This window comes from Hippichthys cyanospilos, chromosome 15 (genome assembly GCF_059441005.1).
Source record: "Hippichthys cyanospilos isolate Australia breed blue-spotted pipefish chromosome 15, RoL_Hcya_1.0, whole genome shotgun sequence".
NCBI classification, from domain to species: Eukaryota; Metazoa; Chordata; class Actinopteri; order Syngnathiformes; family Syngnathidae; genus Hippichthys; species Hippichthys cyanospilos.
In genome coordinates this window covers 13682501-13705000 of record NC_142383.1, presented here as the reverse complement: position 1 = coordinate 13705000, position 22500 = coordinate 13682501, and the positions used below count along the sequence as shown (strand labels likewise).

The 22500-nt window shown below is 35.2% G+C and overlaps 3 protein-coding genes across 7 annotated transcripts in view; 2 read left to right on the top strand and 1 right to left on the bottom strand.

Annotated features, from left to right (window-relative positions):
• LOC148411773 (alpha-(1,3)-fucosyltransferase 7-like) overlaps positions 1 to 1544 on the bottom strand; it is a 7492-nt gene extending 5948 nt beyond the window's left edge. Inside the window, exon 1 of one of the 2 annotated variants that reach the window (XM_088434950.1) lies at positions 1406 to 1544. In XM_088434950.1, coding sequence (XP_088291076.1) covers positions 1406 to 1448 — 43 coding nt within the window. In that variant the 5' untranslated portion in view covers positions 1449 to 1544. Of the gene's footprint in view, positions 1 to 1390 lie in introns of both variants that reach the window. The other variant, XM_088434951.1, reaches the window with a different exon arrangement.
• The window catches only part of clic3 (CLIC family member 3), a 21743-nt gene extending 4882 nt beyond the window's left edge, over positions 1 to 16861 (top strand). Inside the window, exons 1-7 of one of the 3 annotated variants that reach the window (XM_088434954.1) lie at positions 6592 to 6921; positions 7006 to 7074; positions 12568 to 12677; positions 13666 to 13791; positions 13882 to 13988; positions 14946 to 15121; positions 15972 to 16861. In XM_088434954.1, coding sequence (XP_088291080.1) covers positions 7015 to 7074; positions 12568 to 12677; positions 13666 to 13791; positions 13882 to 13988; positions 14946 to 15121; positions 15972 to 16175 — 783 coding nt within the window. In that variant the 5' untranslated portion in view covers positions 6592 to 6921; positions 7006 to 7014 and the 3' untranslated portion in view covers positions 16176 to 16861. Of the gene's footprint in view, positions 1 to 6591; positions 6922 to 6983; positions 7075 to 12567; positions 12678 to 13665; positions 13792 to 13881; positions 13989 to 14945; positions 15122 to 15971 lie in introns of those variants that run through there. The other 2 variants (XM_088434952.1, XM_088434953.1) reach the window with 2 other exon arrangements.
• A 555-nt stretch (positions 16862 to 17416) lies between these two features.
• Positions 17417 to 22500, top strand: part of pnpla7a (patatin-like phospholipase domain containing 7a) — a 30119-nt gene continuing 25035 nt past the window's right edge. For both annotated transcript variants that reach the window (XM_088435507.1, XM_088435506.1), the window contains exons 1-9: positions 17417 to 17524; positions 17853 to 17907; positions 18917 to 19000; positions 20352 to 20439; positions 20525 to 20607; positions 20677 to 20783; positions 20855 to 20995; positions 21630 to 21789; positions 21923 to 22003. In XM_088435507.1, the coding sequence (XP_088291633.1) occupies positions 17854 to 17907; positions 18917 to 19000; positions 20352 to 20439; positions 20525 to 20607; positions 20677 to 20783; positions 20855 to 20995; positions 21630 to 21789; positions 21923 to 22003 (798 nt within the window). In that variant the 5' untranslated portion in view covers positions 17417 to 17524; position 17853. The remainder of the gene's footprint in view (positions 17525 to 17852; positions 17908 to 18916; positions 19001 to 20351; positions 20440 to 20524; positions 20608 to 20676; positions 20784 to 20854; positions 20996 to 21629; positions 21790 to 21922; positions 22004 to 22500) is intronic.

The following is a 22500-nucleotide window of genomic DNA, read 5'->3' as shown; positions in this document are numbered from 1 at the left end:
CATGCTGAGAACTTTGTTTAGGTTGTTTTATTTGTTTTTCACGTCATCGTTTACAAGTCTAAGGGATCACTAATATTTATTTTGGGATCATTTTGCTCATGTAAATTTACTTTAGTTTAAGGTCATTCCACTGGATATGTAATGAGCTTAATGAGCTACATTTAGAACTCCAAATCCATATTTCCAGTTATGTCGGTGAGAGTAATGTAAAAGTAATGCAGTAGTAGCGTAATGCCTTACATTTCAAGTACAGTAATATTATAATGTAACTAATGACTTTGGAACGACAGTAATAAGTAATAAATCATGTATTGTGGTTTTTAAGTAACTTGCCCAAAGCTGATTATAAGTCGCAGGTTAAGCATTAGATTTTACCCACAAAAATCTTATATGGAAGTTTAAAAAATTTAAGAAACCTGCATAACACCGAAAGAATATATATCATAGTTTTTCCATAAATGGATGCGTTAAACAGATACACACAATGTAAATGGATAAGTAGCGTGTGTAGATATTTAAAAATTAACATTAAGAATATATTATGTGCTGCTATTGCCATAAAATCTGAATTCTGTCAGTGGAGGTCTCAATCGACCTTTCTTTCACAGATGTAGCCCGCCTGTAATTGTTTTTTTTTTTCAGCCCAGTAGGTAACTTGTATTAGTCAACATAGAGCGTTTTGAATAGGAAAAAAATAAATAAAACAGGATACCGCGTCATCCGTAGCTGAGTTATTAAAATTTGGAACAACATGTGTAAGCGCTATTTCTTGCCGCATTACATTCAGCGACTCGAGAAGATAGATCATGATCAATGTTAGTTCTGGCTCATCTGCCGAAAAATTGCGTGACTGATGACATTGCCCTTTCGTTTATTCCTTAACAAAATAAAAGCGTCCAGCATTTTGCAAAGGATTCACTGTAATGCAATTTAGCAAGAAGCTGCCTCATGTTCCAATGAATTTGCTTTCGTTTTGAAAAGAAAGCCATGTTGTTCCCGTCACTGCAGATATTCTATTAGAATCTCAAATACTCCTTGAAGTGCCTTGACGAGTACTTGGGGAAAGCATGACTTGCTGAAATATTTGTCAGAATGATGTCATTTGGCTTGTGCAAGACCTCTTAACATACTGGTCATTTAAAACTCTTGGGACATCAAAAATCAGCATTAATACATTCTTTCAAATCCGGCTTTTGTTTATTCTGCTTTTATTCCATTTTGCACGTGATCATATTGCAGTATTGTAAATAAATGCAGCCAGGAAGAAAGCAAGGCTTATTGGAAGTGGCGACGATGATTATTACAAGTCCATCATGACCAAAAAAGCAATACGGTTTAAGACTTGTCACGAAATTCTCAACAGGATGTGGTGAGTGATTTATGTTGGCACCTATATATCACTTGCCGTTGCAGTTAGGAAGTCCCAAGGTCACGCAGCCTTCATTCATTCTTCGCTCCTTCTGTTAACGATGGACGCATGGCACAACTCCGTCCGCTCCGACGACGGTCCGAGAGGTGGGCATCGGCCCCGTGCCCACCCGAAGGCAGCTTCGCAAGCTTTGAAAAAGCGCAGGCGGTTTTAAGGAAGAGGTGTGGCCACTTTTGCACCTCGAGCGCACCGCCTGGCATCATTCAGTCACCAGCCAGTCTCGAGTTGTTGTTTTTTTTTTTTTTTTTTCGACCCGGTGCTTGGCTTTGCTAAAACTGAGAAGTTAGTGACCAAGGAGGAAGTGTGGAGCAACTCAAAATGGGAAATGACTTTTTTTTGGACGAAAAAGGCGGTGCAAAATTCTGAAATAGTGGCCTGACGTTGATACTTGCAAATGATTACGCTACACAATCAGGTCGTTTCACGCTCGGGGACATCAGCGGTTTTAATTTCACTGCATCCACTCAGGCTAGTGTCGTCTAAGCTGAATTTTAATAAATGGACTGATGTAGCCTGCTTGGATGTTATGCAAATCGATTTCTGAGGAAACCAGAACGACCTAGTTGTGATTCATCCAGTGCTCTGCGACAGTGGTTCTCAAATGGGCTACTTCAGGGGGTACTCCAGAAAATACATAAATGCACAAACTGGCAAAAATCATTGAAAAATAATGACTGGACTATCTCTCTCTCTCTCTCTCTCTCTCTCTCTCTCTCTCTCTCTCTATATATATATATATATATATATATATATATATATATATATATATATATATATATATATATATATGTGTGTATATATATATATATATATATATATATATATATATATATATATATATATGTATATATATATATGTATGTATATGTATATATATATATATATATATATACATACAGTATATATATATATATATATATATATATATATATATATATATATATATATATATATATATATATATATATATATATATATATATATATATATATATATATATATAAATAAATAGAACAGGTCTGATGGTTTAATTTAATTATTTAATTATTTTTTGTGGATTTTTATATTAATAATTAAGTTATTTCTTTTTGATAATCGAGTTCTATGATCCAAAAGTTGATTTTGTTTTCGACCAATACAAATGAAGTCTGAAAGAGTCTAAAGTTTAATAAATCAGACACTGATGACATGTTTTAAGTTTTTTGTTTTTATTTTTGTAACCCCTAAAAATGTATTGCACTGGTTAAAGCGATAGTGTGTAAGATTTCGACCGTTTTTCATGACGGCCAGCAGGAGGTGCTGCAGGTGCTGCATTTACCATTGTCCATAGCTAAAACAAACATGGCCGCCTCTGGAGAAATGTCACCATTCCATGTAATATCATTGAATGATAACTAGACCTATGATTATATTTAAAACATACTTTTGACCATTAAGAACACATTCATTTGCAAGGTTTTGAAATTTACAATCCTTTAATTCATTCCCTTTTCAATGAAAAACAGTGTAAATCTTACACACTGTCCCTTTAAGGGGTACGTTGCTGAAAATTTATTTCACAGGGGGTACATGACTGAGAAAAAGTTGTGATCCGCTGCTCTAAAAACACCATTGACGCACAAGTTTACACACATGGTCAATTTTGTAAGAAATTTAAGGATTAATAAGGGGGCATGCCCCCTTGGGGCCATATATTGCTTCATATTGTTTTTTTTTTTTCCTTTTGTAAATGTTAAAAAGGATACAATTTCTGGCCAATCATACGCATTTTTTTCTATGGATAATGATCTTATTTGCAGTCACCACAGCGAGTGGCGGGAGAGCGCTGGTGAACGTGAGATTTTAAGGTTTCAGCAAATCTAATGTTTTTAATGTCATGGCAGGGAAAGTACATCCAAATTAAGAGCAAATTAATTGGGACATGAAGGAACATTGCTAAATTATGCGATAGTTATATGCTCTCGTTTAATTTGGATGCACGTGTCATTAATGATTGATGCAATACTACATCTGACCAGCAGAGGGCGCACTCACTAAATGGTTGATGTCACTGAAGTGGGACAGTCAAGTACAGACTTCGATAGTTTGTCTTTTTTTTAATACTGTAGATATTCGCATTAAATAGTCAAGCCATGAATTGAACTGCGCTAAGCAGCCAATTTTTACGCAAATTAGGAATCAGAAAAGATTTTATGTAATGTCAAATTGAATAAATCAAATTGAAATTAAAACGGTTGTGATCCATTGAGTCCTTTAAGAACACTTTGGAAACTCACATTTCGTGAGAAATTTTTCACCTTTCTCTATCTAAAGCGCCACAATGCCATGACAGGAAAGTACTTTTTTTTCAATTCAAGAGCAAATATGAATTATAATTGTGTGATAATGATTCCTTTGAAAAATGTCGTGTTTGTATTTTGTGAAGTTTTATACGGATGCACTTTGTCATTAATGACAATTAAAATGATCAATACCCCTTGAGATACCACTAGTTTCACTGTTACTCTATCACCAAGTTAATAAATATTTTTTGATAAACGATTAATCGTTCAGAGATCTACAACTATCCAAACAGTTAAAAATCAGAGATTTCTTTTGTCGGAAGTACACTGATTGTGTTGAAAACATCTGCTTTTACTTTGGAAAGCAATTTTTTTTTTTGACAATTTTCTTACGTATTACTTAAGGTGTTGCTCAATGTCTGGATGGAAGAATTGAGTGACTGCTCACCAAACATTTGACTCCGCCCACCAATGGATGAATAGAGGGTGCTCGAACCATAGATGCACATTTGGCCCATTTAGTAGCCCTGCAAATGAAGGATGCCAATTTTGATTCTGAGCGTGTAGCCCATTGTGTACAAACGTTGTGGTAAAAAAAAAAAAAAAAAAACTTCGCATAGAAATGACAGAATGGGTACAGTACCGTATGTCACCAGCAGAGGGCGCGCTCACTCAATTGAATAATAGAAAAAAAGTGCGTTTTCTGCACTCTTTCAAAGAAATATAAAAGGGTTGAAATAATAATAATCATTATATATATTTATATATATATATATATATATATATATATATATATTTATATATATATATATATATATATATATATATATATATATATATATATATATATATATATATATATATATATATATATATATATATATTTAAATCGGATTATATGATTACTCAACGAAATAATAATAATAATAAAATGGCATGTCCAAAACTATTTGTTCCAGAATTCATGTGTGTAGTACACAGTTGCTTTTACGCAATGTAGAGCTTTGTTGGTATCATCTTTTTAATTTCTTTTTGTCACCGCTGGCACACATCAATTATCTGGTAAAGATGAATATGAGTCAGCTTTATTCAAACTCTTTCATATTGCCTTTTTTAGAGTAATTTTCAAAGAACGTGGCTTACTGGCAAATGTAGGCTCAAGGTGAAATTTCATACAGGTGCAGGTTTGATGAAATTTCTTATTTCAGAGGCACATAGAGCTCGGAACAATTAAAAATGGGCCGTTGACGCCATTGTGGGCGTGAACAAAGCCACCTTGATTCACTGCCAATGAAAACAGCTTCTGCCATTCCTATTTAAATCAGGTCACACGCGTCGTGACAGCCGATTTTTTCTCGTGTCAAAATGAGTCAGCAATAGCAAATTTCCTACAAATTTTTGCCGAAAGTCTGAATCAGCTTTTGAAATTAACCCTGGAATTCACACTTTTTTTTTTTTTTAACCATGGCTACCAGGGGCACTGAGATAGCAAACTGGTTGTATTAGCGGAAGAGTATGGAGGACAATAAAAGCATTTTTCCTTGTTGAAGAAGCACTTCATATATTTTTCAGGTTGTGTGCAGATCTGTGCATGTGGCGCATGCAGTAGACACATTTATTTAATAATCAACATAAATGCAGAGAAAGCCTTTGCTTTTGTCACGTGAAGTGTAATTGCAATAAAATTAGAATTTTCATCTTTTTTTTTTAGTTTCAGGCACTTTGATGCTTTTGGTAATTTTGAAGCTGCAATCTGTATGAACGCTGTAAAAAATAATCAAAAGTAGTGGAAAGTTGAATTAGATTGCTTTTATTGCTTTTTCTTTTGTTATTCTTTAAAAGGTTACAGATTTAGGTATACTAAAACCACAATTATTTTGTTGATTAATCCATTCATCAAAATCTTAAAACATGTTTTAATTTCCATCTCTTTATTGAAAACATTTTTCCCAATTGACTATTTGAAAATACAATTACTTTTAATTTTTAATTTAATTGTATATATATATATATATATATATATATATATATATATATATATATATATATATATATATATATATATATATATATATATATACACTTTTTTTTTTTTACCAGTTTTGGCTGTACCTTCAGATTTTTTTTTTTTTTTAGAGCAAAATAATTGATCTTATTTACATATTGACAATTTTGGGTCTCAAACGATTAGTGGATTGTCAAAAAAATTCAACATAAAATGTGACTAGTTAGTTGCACCTCCAAGTTAATGCTAACCTCGTTGCAGCTCTGCTTACCTTTTTTTTTGACACAATTGTGTTGAGTTGCTGTTGTGTTATAGTTGCATCATATCAAATCACAACCATGAAGAACTAAGTGTGGCGTTGTGTTTATTATGTAAATTAGACAAATTGTGACATCACATTTGATTAGTGGAAAATCCCTTTGCTTACATTTCTACAAAAGCACATTCACTCACAAAATACAATTTGGAATTTTGGATTGCTGTCGAAAACTCCTTCAATCCCGAACACAAGTTATTTTGTCACAGTTTAAGAAGTTAAAAAAACAACAACAACAAAAAACAAACAAAAAAAACAACAAAGTGCTACCTTAGCTAACTCATTCAATCCCAAAGACCAATTTTTACGTCTTTTGTTTTTTGTTAGGAGTGCATGCTTTTTACAAAAATAAAATTGATTAACCTACTGAACATCAAATTTGTTTTATGAACTTATATTTTCCTGAAACACAGCTTTAATTACTTCATTAACTTTTTCAAAAGGATTTGTTTGATTTAAAATCTTGAGTACCGCCTGAAGTTCCTTCGAGTACCCCCAATTGAGAACCACTGCATAAACCTATAAAAACTTGGAAAAAGATCTAAATAAGTAACCTATAATTGAAAGACTGGACTGGAAAAACGTTTAAATAAGTCATCGGGATCGAATGAGTTAATAGTAATGGGTTGAACTAGAAAAGACGAAAAGGTCCAAAGGGGTGAGACACATTTTGAGATTTATTTTGCTGATTCTGCTGCAAGACCGAAAGGAGAGAACCAGATTTACAGGTCGCACAGGTAAGGCTGGGAGGAGCTGCGGATTGTCAGGTGTGGTTCCTTTGCCACCAAGCAAATACCAGCAGCGAGCCCGTGGACCCCACAGGTGGAAAGTTGCCTTCGAGGGGAGTCAAACAAAAAAAAAAACCTTCCACCCAAGTGACAGATCCACTGTGAGTACGACACTGCGTCCGAAGGATTCGCAGCTACGATTTTATTATTTATTTTTTTTCAGGAAGGAAATATTTGGCTTGCAGGGGTTACAGATGGCCCAAAAAAGGGAGGAAAGAAAGACGAACGAACCCAAGATTGAACTCTTTGTCAAGGTGAGGCCCAATGTTTCTATTTTCTCCAGTTTTAAATGTCTTCAATTATTCGAACACATATAAAAATGAGGATTCCTTGACATTTTCATGTCATTTGAAAGATAAAGATTACACTCTAAAAAAAAAGGACCGACCCAATATTTTTGTCAATTTGACCCAAAGTTATGTGTTGGTTTGCACAAAAATACCCCCAAAATGGCTCATTTGGTACAAGCAAACTAAACCTTTTTTTTCTGCAAAACGTTGGGTCTAATTGGCGCAAGTATTGGGTTGGTCCTTTTTTTTTTTTTTAACCCATTACTGTATTATTTTTGTCTGTTTTTGGAGCGCACAAATATTACGTTTATTTAGTCAGTTTTATGATTAAATATTTGGCGATGGTAATCACAATCTTAAAAATTGATGATTGAGTTATGCAGCGGTCGAGATAAAATGGCTCTTTAATGGCAAAGAGGGCTGTTGGGTTAAAAGAAAGACATTTATGGGTCAAAGAAAAAAATGACCCAATAGTTGGATCGATTTGATCCTCCTTCCTGGGCTGTTTTGCACAAAAATACTTCCAAAAAATGTATAAGTAAACCTTCAAAAAATTGACTTGTTTTGTAGAAAATAACCCAAAAATGGAGTCAAATATTGGGTCTTTTTTTACTAACCCATTATTGGGTCAATTTTGAGCCAATTGTTTTTGGAGCGTACAAATATACTTTTTATTTACTCACTTTTATTATTAAATATTTGATGATAGCAATCACAGCCTAAAACGCATATAGTCGCCAATGGCAGTGAATGCAGTCGGGTTAAAATGAACTCATCTATGGGTCAGAGAAGGACCGACCCAGTATTTGGATCAATTTGATCATATTTTTCTGTGTTGTTTTGCACAAAAATATCTCTAACAATGTACAAGACAACCGAAAACATTTAGCTCGTTTTGTAGAGTATAATCCAAAAATGTGGGTCGGATTGAGCCAAGTATAGTCAAGTATTTAATACTTAATACCTAAGTATCTGGGATGTATGATACTTAAGTATCGATTTAATACGTAAGTATCAAATTCTTAAGTATTTGGGATTGCATTCAATGCCAGGGACATATTTTCACATTTTTCAAGAATCCGGACATTGAAGCCCAGATGCTAAGTATCGATTTAATACTTAAGCATCGAATACTTAATAGTTAAGTATCTGGGATGTACAATACTTAAGTATCGATTCAATACTTAAGTAATAAATACGTAAATATCTAGGATTTAATGTCCAGACTCTTAAAAAACGTGAAAAGACGTCCCTGGCATTGAGTGGTTTAATGTATTAATTTTACAGAACAGAGCCGCATCAATCAAAGCTGTAATGTCCTCCAGAGATGCTGCCGATATATTTGTGTCCACTGTAGTGGACAGTCGTTTTTTGTTTATACCTCTTGCTTCATTTGAGCTGTTCTACTAAGTCCTACTGTCCTCAGTCGAGGACATCCCGACCTTTTCGATGATGCGCGATGTTTAGAGGCATTCAATTAACTTCGCTGTCTTTGCTGAGACAAATTGGACAAAAAATAATTGAGTCTCAGGAGGATATTTCACAACCGCAGAACTTGCCTTTCGCCGAATGCTTCAAAGTACAAACAGATAAGTTGCGCAACAACGGTTACGTAAGACTACGAAGCAACGACTCGTTGTTTTGGTCGTCGTCTTCACCGCGCGCGGGCGTGTTGTCCCTCCGGTTGAAATTCCGCACACGTTGGATTCTGAACCGAACCGAGCAGGCTGGGCGAGATGTCATCAACTTTTGGTCAGATGCGCAAGCCAGAAGCCACTTTGAGGCTGGCGTGCCACTTGAAAACTATTCGTTTTGATACCTCCGCCAAGGAAGTTATGAAGCTTTGACACACTCGGTGCGTCTGCAGGGCCGTCTGCCATGAGAAAAACATCAAAATCATGACCTTTTGGAGTTCAGTGGAACAGATGGTATATTTCTAACTCATTCAATCCCAAAGGCGGATTTGTACGTTTCTAAGAGTCCAGACAATAAATCCCTGGTACTGAGTTGTACTTTTTTTTTTTCTCTCAAGCGTTTTGTGAAAAGACTTTCTAAATGAATTAAGCACTAAAGTAAATGATTACTTTAGTACTTAAGCGATTTAAGCCCAAATTTTTCCTGGACATGAAAACATCCAAATCATATGCCGTTGGTAACGCTTTGAAATAATCAAGAACTTAAAAAAAAAAAGTGAAATAGTTGATGAAAAGATGTGTTTTATGACCGCTTGCTAAAGTAATTATTTACTTTTTGTACGTTACTCCCTAAAGTAATCACATATAACGTATGTAATACCTAATGTAATTACTATAGTATTTGATTACTCGAAGTAACTTAAGTCCCGAAAGTGATTGATCACTTTAGGCACTTTAGATTCTAGTTTTAGAGGAATCTATGACTTTAGACAATCAAGTACAAGTGCTAAAGTAATTAGTTACTTTTTGTGCTTTGCTACCTAAAGTAATCGCTTATAATGTATGTAATACCTACTTTAGTACTTGATTACTTGAAGTATCTTAATTACCTAAAGTGATTGATTACTTTCGGCACTCACTTTAGATACTAAAGTTTTAGAGTAATTGACTACTTGAGACAGTCAAGTACTGGGGCGGCGTGGCTCGGTGGTAGAGTGGTCGTCTCCGAAGGTCGTCGGTTCGATTCCCCGACCGTCAAGACCATGTGGAAGTGTCCTTGGGCAAGACAAACTTTGAGTACCCAAGGTAGAAAAGCGCTATATAAGTGAAAGTCTGTTTACTAAAGTAATCGATTATGTACTTATGTGTGTAAGTAATCCATTACTCGAGTAATTAATTACCTTTTGTACTTTGCTACCAAATTATTTTTTAATGTAATACCTAATGAAATTACTTTAGTGGCTGATTACTTGAAATAACTTGCCTAAAGCAATCAACTATTTGATACTCGATTAGCAAAGTTAATCAATTACTTTAGTACTTATAAACCTAAAGTAATCGATTAAGTACATATGTGCAAAAGTAATTCATCACTAGAGTCATTCATTACCTTTTGTACTTTACTACCGAATTATTTTTTAATGTATTACCGAATGAAATTACTTTAGTGCCTGATTACTTGAAATAACTTGCCTAAAGCAATCAACGACTTAATACTTGATTAGCAAAGTTAATCAATTACTTTAGTACTTATAAACCTTAAGTAATCGATTACTTCATTCATTTAGTCGTTTTTTTTAAAAAAAAAAGTAAAAAATCTGAATAAGTACCTGACTTAAAAAAAAAAAAAATCATCTGTCATTGGAATTGAATGAGTTAATGAATAAAATGTGTTTTAAGATGCAAAATTTGAAGCTCAAAGTTTAACAAAGTTCTTTGGTCTCTATGGCCGTCAATGGTAGTGAATGAGTCAATCTTGACGTTTAAACATTTAATGTTTTTTTTTTAAATTCCTTTTTGTCACTGCTCAGCAATGCACATCAATCATGCTATCACCTGTTAAAATGCGACGGCCTATAATTACAGTTGTATCTGACTTTGTTTGGGGTAATTCAAAGCACATGAAAATGGAACCTCCCTTACTCAGGGTTATGCTTTAAGTCATTAAATGGATTGAAATGCTGCCAAAAAAAAAAAAAAACATCCATTTGATGTCCTGTTCTAGTTGCAAGGCTGCTTACATTTTTGCAGCTTTATTTGTCAGCTATAAAAATGGGCGAAACATCGCACCAGTCACCTTCAATTTCAATTCTCAAATTTTTATTTTTACCTGAATTGGAAATTCATACTGAACTCATCCAGACTAGCAGTTCTGAATTGGGGGTGTGAGTACTCAGGGGGTACGTGAAAGCACTTCATGTATGTTCGATTTTAACAGGAATCCTGCAGGTGTCTGAAAATCGAATTTAATGCTTTTTAATGCCGCGACAGGAACTGTACGTAATTTCTTTTCAAATTAATAGGAAATCAGTTGGAACATGAAGCTGCTTTTTGCTCAATGATGTTGTTTTGACGCTGTTACAAAACACTGTATGCTTTTATTTTCTTGCAATTTATATAGTGGTTAAAAAATGAATTACCTTTGAGTTTATTTATTTATTTGAAAAAAAAAAGATTTTTATTTTCAGGAGCAGGACAGTGTTTCTTTTCAAATTATGAGCAAATTAAATTGGAACTTGAACCAACTATCGCAAATTTTTAAAATTGTGAATTAACAAAAAAAACAACAAATGAAGAGTATAATTCACAAAAATGAGTGTAATTAACAAATAACTAAATAACAATTAACAAAAAACAAAATTAAAAAAAGTACGTGTGTAATAAATAAAAAAGTAAACAATGTAAGAATATAGAACAACTTTATACATTAAAAAATCATTAAAAAATATGTAATCAATTAAAGAGACAAAATGACAACCTTTACAGATTCCACTAATTGCAGGTGTTTTGTTGTTGTTGTTGTTTTTAAGTAACCCCAGTCCTAAAAGTGGATTGTGATTCTTTTAAATGCTGTGACAGGAACTGTACATCATCTCTTTTCAAATTAAGAGGAAATTAATTAGAACATGAAGAAACTTATTGCTAAATGATGTTGTATCGACTCTGTTGCAAAACACTGTGCTTTTTTATTTTGTTACAATATGTATAGGGGTGTCTGGTTAAAATTAAAACCACCTCTGACTATGGAGCCTCTGAAATATGTTATTTTTAACAAATTCGAGCCATAAAAAAAAAATCATTAATTTTTGAACTTACATTTTTATTTTATTTTTATTTTCAGGAGCACCACATAGTTTTATTTATTTATTTTTTTTAAGTAACCCCAGCCGAGGGAATACTGAGTGTTTTTAATGCCCTGGCAGGAACAGTATGTTTCAAATTAAAAGCAAATGAATTGGAACATGAATCAATGCTGAATCGTGTTTAATTTTCTGTCTCCTTTGCAAAACATAGGATGCATTCTACTCTTCATTCGTTTTTGAACGAATTTGAATAACCATTAGTGTCGCACACTTCAACATCAGATAGATGTTACACAAGCTGATTAAAATGAGCTTTTTTTTCAATAGAACCCTGGTTAAAACCACAGGAAGTAACCATCGGCTGCGAGGCGCACATGCTAACCGCTAGTCCACCGTGATGCACATGATAATTTATGGCTTGTCAACACCATGCAATGGTTCAAGGATGGATGTAATAATTGATTAATTAAGGTTTAAGCATTCGGTTGATTGTGTGTAATTAATGCTAAATGGCATGTTGAAACAACTGGGCTAAATGATTACACGCTACAAGCACCGTAGCTTCCTGTGGAGATGCCTTTGATAGTTTCAACTCATTTGTGGTCTAAATACCGGAGATAAAAAAAAAAAAAAAGTCTACACACCCCTGTTAAAATACCTTTCTGTGTGACCTTAAGATATTTAGCAAAAAGGAACATTTTGGTGCTTAATAATGTTCGTTTGTTGTTTTTTTCTGGCAGGCTAGCAGTGATGCTGAAAGTGTGGGGAACTGTCCTTTCTCCCAGAGACTCTTTATGATCCTCTGGTTAAAAGGGGCTGAATTTTCACTCAACACTGTTGATATGAAAAGGTAAGCACGTTTAAAAAAAATTAAATAGTCTACTTTAACGGTCAAAACACGTTATTCTGATGGCTGCTGTGATGTCATTTTAGTTGTGACACCTGCGATAAAAAATGGCAAATGGATTTTACGCAATATTAATTAGAATGTCATGTTTAGACTAATTTAAAAAAAAAAATCCTGTTCAAGCGGACTTGTTTCAGTAACTGAATGTTATCTCATTTATGTCTGACATAGTTTGTACGGTCAATTTGAAAAAACGGTCCTGTTTTTACCCCTTGTGCAATATTTTGACCATTTTTAAATCATTTTTCTTTTGCATCACTCCATCAGTAATTTAGCCAAGGGTTGGCACAGTTGTGCTAGGTTTATAACTAAGTGGCCTTGCCATGTTGAACTTTGACATGTTGTCACCATCTGGGTGAAATTTCAGCTCCTTTGTGCCTTGTTTCAATCCTTTCCCTTTGATGTGAAATGCCTTTTAAATGAACTTAAGAAAACGGATTAATTGACAGAATAATCAACATTAGTCTGCCGTTAAAATAATTCTCATTGGCAGCCCTAAGATTTCTATTCTATTCTATTCGATTTTATTTTATTTATTGCTCATATGTAGTATGCACCAATCGGAGCAGTGCTTTCAATTTTCTTGTATACCTGCTGTATCAAATATGTAAAAAAAACGGTTACATTTAAATAAAATGTATTGGTTTTGCTTTTGTTGCTGCTTCTCGGTTTCTCATGACACAAACTTGAGATTGAAATATGTAAAGAATGAATCGTTAATTATTATAGTGTGCAGCAAAACACGGCACAACGCTAAACAGTAACGCTACACCCATATTATTGACTTCTAAAATAAGGCCTTGGCCGTTGCCATGGTGATAGCAGCCTAACACCATTTGGGTGTATCGTTTTTGGCTTTTCTGCCTGGTTGAATCAAATCGAATCATGCGATGAACCAAATCGTATTTATTGATTTTTATTTTTTTGCCAGAGCCCCGGATGTGCTGAGGGACTTGGCGCCGGGATCTCAGCCTCCGTTTCTGGTTTTCAACGACGAAGTCAAAACCGACGTTAACAAGATCGAGGAGTTCCTGGAGGAGCAATTAGCGCCGCCAAAGTGAGACAAGCGCATCGCGCTCAGCCTTGAGTCTTGAAAACATTTTTTTTTTTTTAATATTCATATTCATATTTCATCTTCCCGTGACAGGTATCCCAAATTGTGTTGTCGATACAAGGAATCCATGACGGCTGGAGAAGACATCTTCCGTAAATTCTCGGCTTATATCAAGAATCCCGTCCCCGCGTTAAATGACGGTAAGATAAATGACACTGAATAAAGATTTCTTTTGAACTTTAGAGGGCGCTAAAAATGTATTGAAAATGTATTTTTAAATCAATTTTGCGACTATGCGGCACCCTTAGAACCAATGCATTTTCAATCAGTTAGTTTTACGTTACACTTTAGTCTTTAAGACCAATTCAGAACGAAATACAGCTCAGTGGCGACTTGAGATATGAGTTGCATTTGATGCTTGACTATGCTTGTAACTCAAAACACTTGTATCACAAACAGTCTTTCCCCGTTAAAATGAGTGGAAATGTCATTAAGTTGTGAGTGAGTGAGTGAGTGAGTGAGTGAGTGAGTGAGTGAGTGAGTGAGTGAGTGAGTGAGTGAGTGAGTGAGTGAGTGCTGGGGATCTGTACATCGTAGCACACAGACGTCTACATCTAGATCCATTTTTTTCCAAAATAATAATCACTATATACTATATTATATACTACACTATATTATATAATAATAATCAAAAGTTTACACTTTTTCAACGTTAATATCGGCGAGGATTAGCTTAATTAATCGTGGCAACCAATATCGTGATCGTGATTAAAATTCGATTAATCGTGCTCCTTACCTGTGAGTATTTTTGTTTTGTCTATCTCTATGTGGTGCACCACCATTTTTGTTCAAACATCCTTTGCGTTAACGGTTTATTTTGGCGCACTTAGAAGATATTGTTATTTTAAATATGTAGTGCGAAATTCTTTTTATTCTCCGGTTAGACCTAGAAGTAGACAGGACAAGGAAGTGACAAAGTTAGTCATTTTATACATATAGCATAAATGAAAAAAGACATCCTGACATCCAGCGTTTTCTCCACGATTACCATTAAAAAACAGATGACGTCAAATGACGTTAACGGCATACCTCAGTCGAGTTCCAGAAGACGTCAATTCACGTCATTGGCACTCAAAGAGCGACTTTTGTTGTTTCAGCATTAGAAAAGAAATTCCTATCAACCCTGGTGAAGCTCAATTTGTACTTTGAGACGCCGCTGCCTCACGAGTTGGACCAGAACCCGAACGCGACAGAATCTTCACGTCCCTACCTGGATGGAGACTCTCTCACTTTGGCCGACTGCAATCTGCTTCCCAAACTCAACATCGTCAAGGTGAGACATTTCTCAACACGCTCATTGGTCCACATTCACTCTTTTGTCCCTTTGGGGAAGGATGGTCAAAATCGTTTACAACATAGAAGTGCAACGTTTCGGAACCAACGTTTTAATGCCTCATTCAATCCCAAAGACGGATTTATACAAAACACCCCTGAACTAGGATGTCTTTTTTCCTGAGTTTTAAATGTCCGACTGCATTTGAATGCACCACATAGTTAGACGCTAGCTAACGCTGGAGACTGGTGCTGTATCATGCAAGACAACATAATTGATGAGGACTTTTTTAGTGTCTTTAACCAAAGTTTGAATATGATTTTTTTTTCATATCCGTCAATCAAAAGTGCATATTTTTTCCTGTTTTCAGCCAAAGATATCATTGAATATTCAGTGCATCCTTAATGCTAAAACATTTAAACTAAGCCATCATGTACTGTAGTTATTTTCGTTTTTTTTTCTTTCTATTTTTAAACACCTATTTATGGCGATAAGGCAGAAAGATTAGGATCAATCATAATTTTGTGGTAGCCCACAGACCTCAAATCTGTTAGATCCACCACTGCACTGGAAAATTGTACATATTCAGATCTCGTTGCAAAATCATTTTTAAACTGGTATTTATTCAACTTTCCACAGTCAAAACCTGATATTTTGGATTTGTCTATTTTTGCTCAAAAGTCAGCTAGGAATCACAGCATAGCCATCTCAAACGAAGGCGAAAAAATGAAACAAAAAAAAAAGAAAATGAATGGATGATGAAATTTGACAGCTTAATTTGCCTTCCCTTTGCTATTTCTGCAAATTTCCACGCCAGCAAACAAATCACAAAAGTCTCTATCACCCCCAGGTGGTGTGCAGGGAGTACCGCAATTTTGACATCCCTGCAGAACTGAAAGGCCTCAAACGTTACCTGGACAACGCCTACAAAAAGGATGAGTTTCGCTTCAGTTGCCCAAAGGACACAGAGATCATCAACGCGTACAAATCTGTGGCAAAGTATCTCAAAACCCAGGGGAATAATAAAGAGCTTTACAGGGGGTCCAAAAAATAAATATGCACATCCTTTTATCATTTTTGTTTCTGGTATCAAATAGACAGCAATTGAAAGTTTATGATTTTTCAAGCAAATTTTTCCCTTGCACACGGCTCAACATTTGCAGATCCGGCGCAAGTTACCTGATAGCTGAAACAAAAAAACAAAAAAACACAAAGGAAAGTGGATAATGAAAACACCTTCAATGTCAGATTATGGTTACAACTGTCAACTTGTCTTCAAAATCCAGAGAGCTACTTTTAAATATCTCACGTACTCGCTGCATTGACTATTAAATCCTACGGTGTTATTTCTGTGGCATTCTCACGCGGCTTTTTCAAAGAGCAGAAAAGCACTCCTTAGCCACACCATATTGATGTCCTGCGCCATTGTGCGTATTATTTATAAATGTATCGAATGTATGTATTAAGCATTTACTCAGTGTACACAGCAAATGAAGGATTAGCATTTTAATATAATTCTAACTATCTTAATGTGCTGGCGTTTCATTGTGATGTCAGTTTTTGATCTCATAGCATTTTTTTTCTTGAAACATTTGTACATATTGGAGGGAAAGTACAACCTCTTTTATATCGCTATTATTACTTTTAATATCTGTAATTCTGTTGTCTTTATCCCCCCCCCCCACCCCCCCCCACCCCCGATTTCTGTCCCTTGAAATGGACTGTAATAAAAAGTGAACACAATAAACCTTTGCTTGACTTTCTTTTTCCCCCATGAATGATTGAAAAACTATTTTAGCACCAAATCTGTCATTTACAACTGACTCTGCATGCAATGATGCATAATTATCTGCTGGTGAGGGCAGGGGTCAACTTGCTGTTTGTGTATTTGTTCGTAAGTAACACATTAAACAGCTGCATCAAAGACAATTTAATCTTGAAATCAATATAATATTAACTCAATATTTATACTAATAAAATGTCTAATTTTGTTATTGTTTTGCACAGTGAGCGTTAGTGGCTAAAAATAGCTGAAAATGATTATTCTTTTTGATAAAATATGTTCACTGTTGAATTAATTAATTTATTATTTTTAGCAAATGTTATACAGTATAAGAATAAACAAAGCAAAAAGAAACGGCATTGTTTTGTACATACGCTAAAGACGCTACTGACAAAAACAACACAACACGGAAGTGCTAAGCCTTTTCTGATTGGATGACTCAATTCTATGATACCATGGCAACAAAAGATCTCCCTGCTCATTGGTGAAAGCAATAATACAGGCGGGGCTATGCAAGTGACAGCACATCGAAAACTTTGTTAGCTTTGAGCTAATTTGCTCCATCGCCAATTTGGACAATGTCGTAAATGTGACACCCTCGCGCCGCGAGACGCCGTAAAGTAAGCGTGGCCTTTTACGCACATACACTACAATCGGATGCCTTTTTGATTTCTTTCCTTGACTATTATTGTCTCTCCTTGGATGAGTTCGTACCGTTAGCTGCTAGCTAGCGCTAATGTTATTATTGCTAACGCTCCGTAGCATGTGAGATGGAAGTACCGTTTTTTATTCATGCAAAATTTTTAGCGTAAAAATGATCGGAGGTTACGACTACAAGTGACGATTCTCCTCTTGTCCGAATTTATCACTAAATGCCTTCGGTAAATTAATTTAAGGGTACTTAAATGGGCTGTTCAATGAAATAGAGACTGAAATATTATTATGCAGGATGAGCTGCCGCACGGAAGGTGACGATGGAGACATCTGCGGATGGGCCACTTCAGTAAGTTTTATTGTTGATTTAAGCTTGTATTTGCGATGTGCAACATCACATTTTGTCTTGAAGATAGACGCCACTCAAGGCTTTCTTACGTGGAGCATTTCCCTTTCTCAGTTCTCTATTTTTGTCATTGGCTCTGACCCAGACGCAATCCTGGTAGGATTGTACATCGCGCGTGTCAAGTGGCGAAACTGGTGTTTGGTTTTTCTCGCTAAAAACTTCTAGAATCAGTGAGAAAATTGCAAAAACTTTTATTTCATGCACAATTAATTCTTTAAAAATGCATTTTGCCACTTGGCCTTGACTGAAAATGACATCACCTGTGGTTAAAGCTCAGTTTAGGATCGATCATTGGTTGTGAATGTCACATGACCAAAAGCTGAGCTGTGAATGGTTGTTACTCGAGCCTTGAGCACAGGTGAGATCACTTTCAGTCGACAGTAACTGTTTAGCGGTATTAATTAATTGTACATTAAAACAATGCATGTCATTTTCTTTTAAAAAAGAAGACAAAATTTGAACTTTTTTTACTGCTGAAAATAGCTAAAGATGTGGACTATCCCTTTAAGTAATGAAGTTTTCAGCACCTGATGCATCAAATGTCATCAATTAAATCATATATGCACAGCTGGTTCATTAGTGTAAATCCAGATTTCGAGGGTCTATGAGCCAACAACAAGTGATTATTTTATTTTGAGTTTAGGCATGCCACGTTCCTGGAGTTGCAGTCAAGCAGGTTGGACGGCATTCTTTTTCAGTTCAATTAAATTGAGAATAGTTTCAGTCGAAATCGTCAGCATCATAAAAACATCTTAAGAGCATTAGGGAATGTTTAGAATAGTACTTTAACATCAAACCACTCTCTTTAATGACTGCTGTTAAGAGGTGTTATTTTTAGACTGTTTTCAAGTTTAAAGTAAACAAACACCAATGTCTTAGGGAAAAAAAAAACAAAACAAAAGATGACCAATTTGGTTCACTTACTGTATGTTATGTGTATCAATGTGTGTAGATGCTGGGACACAGCAAAAATGACATCACTGCGATGAAATCACGAGTTCAACAGTTTGTGGAGGAGAGGATGCAGACCACTATGGTAAATATGACAATTTTATCATTAACAAAATACACATATCCTTAACCCTCGTCTTATAGTGTGGGTCAAAATGAACTCTTCCAGTGTTACAGGAAATGTGAAATATAGTTTTTGAAAAAAAATATATAACCAATATATTTAATAAAAATGGCATTCTTACATATTTTTGTTGGTGCATTTAAAAATTTCTGATATTTTACTTAACTGTCCTGTTATGTAATGGGTCAAACTGACCCATTTGGAAGTTTGTCCAATATATAATTATGGTAATGTGTCCATTAACCCTCCTGTTATGTTATGTTATTTTAATACAATATATCAAATAAAAATGGCATTCTTACATATTTTTGTTGGTGCATTTCAAAATTTCTGATATTTTTCTTAACTGTCCTGTTATGTAATGGGTCAAACTGACCCATTTGGAAGTTTGTCCTATATATAATTATGGTAATGTGTCCATTAACCCTCCTGTTATGTTGTGGGTCAAAATGACCCATTTGAATACAATATATCAATTAAAAATGTCATGTATACATTTTATTGAATACATTTTTGCTATGATGCTTTTTATTTTAAACATAACATGGGTATGGATTAAGTATTGCCCTTGTTACTTTGTGAGTAACATATTTTTGACACTTTGGATAATTATTGCACCTCTTTCATATTGACCCAGAGATATTTTTGCTATTCCCGACAAACGAACATTAAAACATTGGTCAAAACAAAATTCAAAATTTTGGATCACACATTTCGGACACATTTAGTTGACTAAATACGCTCCGGGTCAAAGTGACCCAGGGACATTATTGCTGTTTCTTGCAAACAAACAAAACAGGAAGGTTAAAAATGACATTTCTCAATAGTTTTTTTTTTTTAGTTTGCAGGATTACCTACTAAAAAAAACAAAAAAAATCTGTATAATTACACATGACACCGGGTCATATTGACCCAGGATGCTATTACCATCCCAGAGGAACAAACATGACACAAAAATATAAGGTAAGTATTGCCTCTGTTACTATGCCAGTGGTTTTACAATGGAAAAAAAGAGTTTTTGACAGTTTGGAAAAATACACACACCCCGGGTCGTATTGACCCAGGGAAATTATTATTGTTCTTGAGAAATTAACTTAAATTTCTGTTTAAAACGAAACATTGGCTTAGGATTATACACATGTCAGACACATTTGTGTAATGTCCCAGGCTGAAGTGACCCAGTTCCTCACAAACAAACATAGCAGGAGAGTTCTTCAGTTTTAAATTGTATTACTTGATTTTATTTACTTTTTTTTTTTTTTTTTACAATTTTTATTTACAATTTTTACTTTTTTTTTTTTTTTTCTTGTAGCTCACAGGTGTCTTGATTGGCGCTGCGGTGGCAATCACAATGATTGGAATTGTAGTGCTCTTCTTGTACAGGAGGTTCAAGCATGCTCGTGAGTGTGAAGATTTCATATCTCCACGTCAATAATGTCCAAAGTGTCTCTTAGTGATTGTGGTCCTCACAATTTGGGGCTTTAGGTGAACAGCAGCCTGGCGTACCTCATTATCGCTTCAGAAAACGAGATAAAGTGCTCTTCTACGGTCGGAAAATCATGCGCAAGGTATTCAACTTTTTTCTCTGCAGCGTTTCCATTCAGACTTTTTTTTCTAACTTTTTTTTTTTTTTAAAGGTTCAGACATTGTCCTCAATTCCTCCTTCTTCATCATCATCTACCTCAGTGTCAAAGCAACCACAGCGTGTGCGAAAGCGAACCAAAGTTCTAAGCATTGCTCGCAAGTAAGGGAGGGAAAATTCTTAGTTAAAATGTGTGCAGGTTACTTAGCTAAGCGTTGTGTTCTTCTGAACAGAATCCTACGTATCCGTAAGGATCCTCCGACTCTTCAGCCTAAAGAACCGCCGCCCTCCTTGCTGGAGGCCGACCTGACTGAGTTTGACGTGCAGAGCTCCAATTTACCGTCTGAGGTTCTCTACATGCTAAAGAATGTCAGGTAGGGTTGGAAAAAACTTAATACAGAAACAAAAAATCTTCTTTGCAGTCACCATACTTTTTCTCTTACGTTGGTTTTCGTCTTGCGGTTTTTCTTCCTTTTAAATCAGACCAGTCAAAAACAAGCAATTTTATTGATTTATTTAAAAGATTCAAGAGTTTTATTATCATATACAATTCTTATTCTGTTCACTTCCCTGAGCAGACTACATTCCATAATTGAGCAAATAATAAAGTAGGCAATAAAACAAAGACAAAACAGTAATAGAGCAATAAGGACAGTAATATTTTTTTCCGCTAATAAATGAATAGACTTGCATTCTGAGCATATTAGGGAGTACATATGAGAACGATAATGCGAAATATGATGTATTTAGCAGCTTTCCTGCACTGTGCAGGGTTTGTAAGGCGCATGTGTGCAGGCGGTTAAGTATTGTAAGTATATATGGAAAATTTGATCCCATTTGGAAGAAACAAAAAAGTAAACTAGGCCTTGCAGGGGGCCTTCAGCCTCTTAAAATAAGTCCAATAACGCCATCGAGTGGTAATGAAATATTTGATGAAAAGTGAGTCTGTTCTAGAGTTGTTTTTTTTTTTATTATTTTCATTATTTTTCTGTGGTGTGTTGTGTATAGGGTGTTGGGTCACTTTGACAAGCCCCTTTTCCTGGAGCTGTGTCGCCACATGGTGTTTGTTGAGCTGCAGGAGGGCGAGGGTCTTTTCAAGCCCGGAGATGAGGACGACAGCATCTACGTGGTCCAGGATGGACGACTCGAGCTCTGTATCATCGAGAATGTAGGTCCACCGATAGTTTTGCCCTCAAGATTGCAGAAAGTAAACGGTAGAATGTCAAAAGAGAGTTTAGGTGGATTTTCTGAATACAAATGATGTTTTTTTTTTTTTTGTCAACTCGGTTTGCGCTTTGCAGGATGGCACTGAAGTGGCAGTGAAGGATGTTCTTCCCGGCGACAGCGTGCACAGCTTGCTCAGTATTCTGGACATCATCACGGTGAGCGACTTCATTTCACAGTCACTCCTTTTTATCAGTCTGCGTCTGCTTTCTCGTCCCAGTTCAAGGAGTTCATTGATGTCCTTTCTTCATGCTCCTCCATGCAAATGAAATGTCCTAATTTAATTTCCTTCTCCTAATGTCTTTTCTTATTGCTTCAAATTGAAGGATTAAATGAGTTACAAGGATCCGGCATGAATAATTAGTTTGCAATGAATTGTCCGATAGGTTATGTTATGAAGTAATGGAGTTCTAATGCAGTTTTGGTGTCACTGTATTTTTCTCCCTGAATAGGCTGCCATGGAAACTGAAATTTGATTATAATTGCACTCCGACCGTTTCATAGCGTCATGCGCATATTAATAGTAAGCTTTCCCAAATAGGTAATTCCGATGCCAAATCACCCATCCAAAAATCTGCCAGTTTTGATTTTGATTAAAATTATTTTACTTGTTGATAGTGATGGCGCTACAATAAATCTAAAATCTTATGTCAGT